The following is an 8,894-nucleotide window of genomic DNA, read 5'->3' on the forward strand; positions in this document are numbered from 1 at the left end:
CCTGGTTAAATAAAGGTGTTCTCAACTAGCCTACCTGGTTAAATAAAGGTGTTCTCAACTAGCCTACCTGGTTAAATAAAGGTGTTCTCAACTAGCCTACCTGGTTAAATAAAGGTGTTCTCAACTAGCCTACCTGGTTAAATAAAGGTTAAAAAAAGAAAAGAATAATCAACTCAGAGAGATGGTTCAATATTTGTCCGGACTACACACAGGTAAGAATCAGTGATGGTCTCTATAGTGTGTGTGTGTGTGTGTGTGTGTGTGTGTGTGTGTGTGTGTGTGTGTGTGTGTGTGTGTGTGTGTGTGTGTGTGTGTGTGTGTGTGTGTGTGTGTGTGTGTGTGTGTGTGTGTGTGTGTGTGTGTTAGGGGTCAGTGAGTGAAAGATACTACATGATGTGATCAGGTCAGCAATGGATCTTATAACACATTCCCTGAGTGAAGTATTGAGACTAACTGGGAAGGAGAAGGAATGTGTGTATTTAGTGTCTTTAACACCCAGGTAGTGAGTCTACCTGAGAGGTGGGTTCACACACACAGCAGCATACCTGGTCACGGAGAGTTCTGAGGTATTGTATTGTGTGTGACAAAGCAGGGACAGAAACAAAGCCAGAGGTATTTCTCTGTAATAGAAGCCACTGTTAGGACTGGTGCTGGTGTCGCCCCGAGGATCTCACGTCTCTGTAGAAGAAGATAAACCACAGAGATGCTTTAGGGAAGGGTGTTTTTTTGTGCATCTATTTAAGGATGATATTTATTCATGCTTTATCTCCTCTTTTTTTCTCCCTGTCTATCTTTATTTCTCTCCCTCTGTTTCTCTCTGTCTCTCTTTCTCCGTCCCCCCCTCGCTCTCTATCCTCCCCCTCTCCCCTCTCCTCTCTCTCTCTACCCCCCCCTCTCCTCTTTATCCCCCCTCTCTCCTCTCTATCCCCCCTCTCTCCTGTCTCTCTCTATCCCCCCTCTCTCCTCTCTCTCTTTATCCCCCCTCTCTCTCCTCTCTCTCTATCCCCTCCTCTCCTCTCCTCTCCTCATCTCATCTCCTCTCTTCTCCTCTCCCTACCTCTCCTCTCCCCCTCTCTCCTCTCTCTCTCTATCCCCCCTCTCTCCTCTCTCTCTCTATCCCCCCTCTCTCCTCTCTCTCTCTATCCCCCCTCTCTCCTCTCTCTCTCTATCCCCCCTCTCTCCTCTCTCTCTTTATCCCCCCTCTCTCCTCTCTCTCTCTATCCTCTCCTCTCCTCTCCTCTCCTCTCCTCTCCTCTCTTCTCCTCTCCCTACCTCTCCTCTCCCCCTCTCCCCTCTCTATCTCTCCTCTCCCCTCTCTCTGCATCAGTCTGAGATGTTACTCCAGCACCAGTCTAATCCCTGTCTGGTGAACAAGGCCAACAAGACTCCTCTGGACCTGGCCTGTGAGTTTGGCAGACTCGAGGTGAGTCAAGTTTCAAGTTTTGTACAGGATACACATGGTGTACCTCATCCAACTAATTACTTACTTGCAGGTTCCTTCGTGACAATGAAATAACAGTACGAAATAATAAAAAATAATAATACAAATATAAAATAAATGGCTTAGTAGAATATAATAACTTTTTATCGTAAGTATAATACAGGAAGGCACAATTAATAGTACAAAATGTACACATGTATTGGGGAAGGGGGATGGGGGGACAGTGTATAAATTGAGCAGTATAATAAGAGTCTGGTAGCAGCAGGTGTGTGTGTGTAGCACGGGAGGCTGGTGGGCAGATAGAATTTGACTTCTGGTTGACGGAGATGATGGATGAAATGGCTTTCATGTGTTTGATACGGTTCCATTCATTCCGTTCTAGCCAATGAGACCGTCCTCCTATATATCCACCCACCAGCCTCCTCTGGTGTGTAAAAGTGCATTATTTTCATATATATTCATATCTTTTCCATATATATGAGTTAATATACTGTAGCTATGTGCTGTACTATACCTCCCTCATTAACCCACACCATCACACACACAACAGTGATCAAAGGCCAGTATAAGTGGTTATGTGTGTGTAGTGTGTGTCCTGTACATGTGTGTGTGGAGTGTGTATTTGTGTGTGGACTGTGTGTGCAGTGTGTATGTATGTGGAGTGTGTATGTGTGTGGAGTGTGTGTGTGTGTGCAGTGTGTATGTGTGTGGAGTGTGTATGTGTGTGGAGTGTGTGTGCAGTGTGTATGTGTGTGGAGTGTGTATGTGTGTGGAGTGTGTGTGTGGAATGTGTGTTGAGTGTGTATGTGTGTATGTGTGTGGAGTGTGTGTGTGGAATGTGTGTTCTGTACATGTGTGTGTGGAGTGTGTATGTATGTGGAGTGTGTATGTGTGTGGAGTGTGTGTGTGGAGTGTGTGTGTGGAGTGTGTATGTATGTACATTGAATATATTCACTGATCATGTTCTCTTCCTTGGCAAATAAAGGTGTTGTTCAGGTATGAATCTCTGAGACATTCTTTTTCAGTCATATCCAATACCAGGTGTATCAAACTCCATTCTTTGAATGATGCCATGACTGCATGTATGTTTTACAGATATACACTTCAACAGTGTTTACCACTCCTGCTCCTGGGACATCAATGATTACACCATTGTAACTATGCAATAGACTAGAAACATGATTTAAGTCAAGGCTGATTTGTAATTCATATGTACAGGGAAAAAAACTGCATATCTAACTCCCTTCATCTGCATTAATCTGAGGACACAGGATAGTATTTCAATGAGATACTTAATTTCAACCCGTGGAGAATGTGAAAAGCTTTATTGAAAAAAGTTCATTAGGTGTTATAAATACATAATACATGCATTATAATTATGATAATTGTAATATTATGAATACAAGTTCAATCTGTACTTTAATGCACAAATGGTGTGCATTATAAAACGAGGAAGAAAGACGAGGTGGGGAGAGAGGTGTAGAAGACAGAAAGGGAAAGAGGTAAGAACAGAGGCAGAGAACATATGATTAATGAATTACAGTGCTACCTTAATATTCTCTCAGTTCATCACAATTACAGTGTCTCTAGTGGTGTCCTCTAACCAGCCTTGGGCCCCCAGTTGGCCCGAAGGTTATCTTCGAGCGGGTGAGGTGGCGATGACGGGACTGGCTTCCTCTCTCACATCAAAACATACCTGCCGACGAGAGACAGATGGATAGAGAGAGAGCATGATTAAGCCTTGTTTTATTTATTCTAATACGATCAGTCATCATAATCATCAGGAGGTGAAATGCAAAACTGACCTTGGATCATTAACTCTGGGACTACTGCATCTCTATCTGTATTTCAATGTAAAGCATCTCTTTAATAATACTTCCTGTTGACCCGACCAAGTGACCTCTCACCTATGATCATGCTGTGCCCTCTATGTCAGCCAGTTCAGATGCGGGAGGGGTTCACCAAAACAGCTCATGTAACCTAGAGGATTTAGGGAGAAGGGGGAGAGGGGTGAAGTGAAGGAGAGAGACTGTTGTGTGTGTGTGGTCTCACCTGTTGTCCACACTAAGTGGCTACAGAGTACTTTATGCTGAAAAACAGACATATGACGACAAACAATAGAAGATAATGCCATTATTAGACATAGATACCACTTGAAGCTTGATGATGACTTGATCATTTGAATCAGTTGTGTAGTGCTAAGGCAAAAGCTGGTGAGGTGTCAGGTTCGCCTCTGTACTTAAAGGGTGATTATTCCAGCTCTCTGAAATGCTGCAGATCTGCCTGCAGATGAGGTAGGAACACATATCCCACACACAGAAGAGGTGGATAGAATTTGACAGGTCAAGGTAGCCGTCTTCCTCCAAACTGTGCAGCAAGTTGTAGTACTGACATGTCACAGCACTCCAAACATCTTGATGGTGTTTATGTGGTGTAAATCTGAAAAGGTTTTTTGATGAATGCATGTGAGACAGGTTCCATGTACAACAAGACAGGAAGCGAGGAAAAGAACACAGAACAGTTTCATGACCTCTGGTTATGGACAGAGGTCATTTTGCCAGCAATAAAGCTTCCACGGCCTGTTCCTCAAGACAGTGAACATCTGGCAATATCTACATTTTCCACCCCTTGATCAGCTCGCACTCTGAAAGTAAAGAAAACAGCTTTTGTTTTTGTAGATATGAAAACAATAACTGAGATATGACCGTTGAATCTATAGCAGGATACGTCAATGCAGCACAGAAAGCTTAACACCAGACTGGTATTGTGGTTGTGCATTAGGTGATGGGAAATATGTCATATTTACTTCCTTGAAAATCCATCTATACCAGAATCTTGAAAAAAAGCATTGGAATTAAAAGTGAAATGTTTAACATATTAGCCTGCTTCGTTATTTATGTGTTACCAGTTGATCAAGAACAACTCCAATGTCATACATCATTGATTATTTGTCTACGAATAAGTAAGAATAAAAAAGTTAAAATAACTTCTTAGATTTGATGGAGACATACATCTTAGTACCTTATCAATTTATGATTTGTACCAATATTTACGAGAGACGGGAGCAGGACAGAGTTTTTTTGCCGAGCAATGCAACGAAGCCTCATCATTCTGGCAATGATACCTGCACCATTTACACACTGCAGAGACTCCCTAACTCTTCACCGTCTAACTCTTCACACTGCAGAGACTCCCTAACTCTTCACCATCTACACACTGCAGAGACTCCTCTCTTCACCATCTAACTGCAGAGACTCCCTAACTTCACCATCTACACACTGCAGAGACTCCCTCTAACTCTTCACCATCTACTACACACTGCAGAGACTCCCTAACTCTTCACCATCTACACACTGCAGAGACTCCCTAACTCTTCACCATCTACACACTGCAGAGACTCCCTAACTCTTCACCATCTACACACTGCAGAGACTCCCTAACTCTTCACCATCTACACACTGCAGAGACTCCCTAACTCTTCACCATCTACACACTGCAGAGACTCCCTAACTCTTCACCATCTACACACTGCAGAGACTCCCTAACTCTTCACCATCTACACACTGCAGAGACTCCCTAACTCTTCACCGTCTACACACTGCAGAGACTCCCTAACTCTTCACCATCTACACACTGCAGAGACTCCCTAACTCTTCACCATCTACACACTGCAGAGACTCCCTAACTCTTCACCATCTACACACTGCAGAGACTCCCTAACTCTTCACCATCTACACACTGCAGAGACTCCCTAACTCTTCACCATCTACACACTGCAGAGACTCCCTAACTCTTCACCATCTACACACTGCAGAGACTCCCTAACTCTTCACCATCTACACACTGCAGAGACTCCCTAACTCTTCACCGTCTACACACTGCAGAGACTCCCTAACTCTTCACCATCTACACACTGCAGAGACTCCCTAACTCTTCACCATCTACACACTGCAGAGACTCCCTAACTCTTCACCATCTACACACTGCAGAGACTCCCTAACTAACTCTTCACTCTTCATCTACACACTGCAGAGACTCCCTAACTCTTCACCGTCTAACTCTTCACACTGCAGAGACTCCCTAACTCTTCACCGTCAGAGACTCCCTACACTACTGCAGAGACTCCCTAACTCTTCACCGTCTACACACTGCAGAGACTCCCTAACTCTTCACCGTCTACACACTGCACACTGCAGAGACTCCCTAACTCTTCACCATCTACACACACACTGCAGAGACTCCCTAACTCTTCACCATCTACACACTGCAGAGACTCCCTAACTCTTCACCGTCTACACGCTGCAGAGACTCCCTAACTCTTCACCATCTACACACTGCAGAGACTCCCTAACTCCCTAACTCTTCACCATCTACACACTGCAGAGACTCCCTAACTCTTCACCGTCTACACACTGCAGAGACTCCCTAACTCTTCACCGTCTACACACTGCAGAGACTCCCTAACTCTTCACCATCTACACACTGCAGAGACTCCCTAACTCTTCACCGTCTACACACTGCAGAGACTCCCTAACTCTTCACCATCTACACACTGCAGAGACTCCCTAACTCTTCACCATCTACACACTGCAGAGACTCCCTAAATCTTCACCATCTACACGCTGCAGAGACTCCCTAACTCCATTGTACACGATGGCCCATTGCTCTGAGACTTCTTCAGACCATCTTAAAGCCTGCATGAGGCATCCCTTTCTTCGCCATTGTACACTATGGCCCATTGCTCAGATACTTCCTTTGACCATTCTGAAGCCTGCATTGGGGATCCTTGCCTGAATGGCCCTGACTTTCTGGTCTAACTCTTCATCTGACATATCAGAATAGCATTCCCTGACAGACATATTGTGTTCTTTCATCCTTCTGTAAAAAAAAAAGCTAAGCATTACACTGTCATGAAATATGATTATATATCGACATTGAAACAAATGGGACATGGCCTGCTTATGAGTTGCCATGAAAGATGAATTCAACTGAACAATGGCGAGTACAGGCGTTCGTAGCTAAATGCTTTTGGTTAGCTTGAGAATAATGAATGCATGATTTATCATTCGACTGTATGTATGTAATATAGTAGAATGTCATGAATCGTAGGAGCTAACTACTAGCTATGTAGAAGTTGGACAGAAGAACGCCCAGTGCTGCTTATCCTGAGACACCATCATCACACAGTCCTTCTTCGTAGCTGTCCGCTATGACTTCCTTTGTGTCGGAAAGAAAGGATGAACAGTATTGGTTGATGCCAAATTGACACAAAAAAATGGCCAAAATGGAGGATTGCGCAATTAAATTTGAAATACATTTTTTGTTCTCAAAATATTTTTGGGGAATAAAATGCATAAGGTTGGATTTGATTGCAAATCTTTTTTTTTACTTTGAAACCTTGTTTTTTGCTTTTAGAAAATGTATTTTTCAATGAAAATAAAGTTTTGCTCTTGACAAAAAGACATCCATTTGTTGCAAGTTGGGGAAGGGGGCTAATAGCTGAACAATAGACTATTCAACCTTTACTAAAGAATAGTCTGATAGCTGAGCTGGGTGTGATCCCCCCCCACCGTCCTACCACAGACCAGATTTGCCCTAACGGCCAAGGGGGAGTTAGAGCACTGATTATGATTTTGGGTCCCAATGCACTACTGTCTCTAACTGACAATGAATGGGCAACATAAACCAAATTATAAACTGATAATTGTGCACGACTTCAAATGGAACAAGCAGGGAGCAAGTTTCGAACCCTCAACCTTCTTGCCTGAAGTCCGGCGCGCTACTGGGCACCAAAAGCATGCTCAAGCCACAGAGTCGATAGAGCGCGTTCTCGCGGTAGCTTGCTACTCAATGTAATAACGGTCTGAATTTACAAACTGACAATCTGACAACGCTCTGAATTTATGAACGTCACGTTGTACCATGCCATATTTTACAATCCATCCTAACAGAAAACCGGAGAGTGTTTTGTTTTTCATGGAATAGAAACGCCATAATATTAATCTAATTCATTAATCAAGTACCAGTCAAATGTTTGGACACACCTACTCATTCCAGGATTTTTCTTTATTTTTACTATTTCTACTACATTGTAGAATAATAGTGAAGACATCACTATGAAATAACACATGGAATCATTTAAGAACACATTCTTATTTACAAGGACAGCCTACTCATTCCTCCCCGTCGCGGAATTGAACCCCGGTCTCCCACGTGCTTTTCCCCATCTCTGGTAATGCCCGTTTGGAAGACTATCAAATGCTTCTCAAAGATGCCCTCTGGTGGTCAAACTAGCACTTACTTGGCTGACAATTAAATGATGTGCCACAGAATGCTGCGGCAGCACGCAAGGTGTACCGCAGTATGACGCAACTTTTAAAGGAGGAACCACTGTAAGAGGAGAAATCCGTTCTGCCCTGCCCACTTCCCTGTTGCTCCAAGCAGAGGAAAATGCAGTTCTGAAATGCATCAAAAAGCGTGAAGACTTCTACCTGAAGCCCATACACACCCCAGCGTACATGTTGGACCCAAAGTACGCTGGCAAGAGCATCCTGTCTGGTGCAGAGATCAACAAGGCCTATGGTGTCATCACTACTGTGTCTTGCCACCTTGGCCTGGAAGAGGGCAAGGTATTTGGCAGTTTGATGAAGTACACTTCCAAGCAAGGGCTTTGGGATGGAGATGCAATATTTTTTTTATTTTATCTTTAATTAACTAGGCAAGTCAGTTAAGAATAAATTATTATTTTTCAATGATGACCTCGGAACAAGGCAGGTTAACTAGTCCAACGCTCGAACCACTAGGCTACCTGCCGGCAGGCGTGCCAACATAGCGCACCAGCCAAATGGTGGAAGGGACTTTGTTCATCTGAGGCTCTTTCCCCTGTTGTCTCCTTGTTTGGGAACACACACACCAAAGGACGCAACAGGCTGACCAATGCAAGGGTTGAAAATGGGTGACGATCCAGGCAAATTTGAGGCTTTTGAGCCTGACAACGAGCCATCTTCAACAATGTTCGAAAGTGACAGTGAAGATGAGGCCTCAGAGTCTGATGTTTAAGATATGGACATTGATGAGGTCCAGGGAGAAGACATGGAAGCCTGAGAGGAAGACAACCAAAGATTTAGTTTCTAGACTATCATTTTACAGATGCAGATGCAATGGATCATTGGGGATCATTCAATATTCCCTTTTGTTGTTCAGTCAAATCATCCCATGTGAAGAGTCAATTCATTTAATTGAAGTTCAATTTGTAACTAAATCTTTTTGTAAATATATTTTGGAAGGATTTAATAATTTGCATGTATGTCTACTTATACTGAGCAATTATGTCTATTTATAATGAGGTACAAGGTTTATGTTTCTGTCTCCATATGATATGGTAAATATATCCAATGCAAAAAACATCTACATTTAAATAGTATTAATATTAATGTATTCCTGTTAATTCCCA

General features: G+C 43.2%; 1 protein-coding gene across 4 annotated transcripts in view; it reads left to right on the forward strand.

Moving 5' to 3' along the window:
* The window catches only part of LOC118357685 (caskin-2-like), a 113,037-nt gene that overhangs the window by 49,622 nt on the left and 54,521 nt on the right, over window positions 1–8,894 (forward strand). For all 4 annotated transcript variants that reach the window (XM_052477786.1, XM_052477785.1, XM_052477784.1 and 1 more), the window contains one exon: window positions 1,328–1,423. In XM_052477786.1, the coding sequence (XP_052333746.1) occupies window positions 1,328–1,423 (96 nt within the window). The remainder of the gene's footprint in view (window positions 1–1,327; window positions 1,424–8,894) is intronic.

This window comes from Oncorhynchus keta, chromosome 24 (assembly GCF_023373465.1).
Source record: "Oncorhynchus keta strain PuntledgeMale-10-30-2019 chromosome 24, Oket_V2, whole genome shotgun sequence".
Taxonomy (NCBI): domain Eukaryota; kingdom Metazoa; phylum Chordata; class Actinopteri; order Salmoniformes; family Salmonidae; genus Oncorhynchus; species Oncorhynchus keta.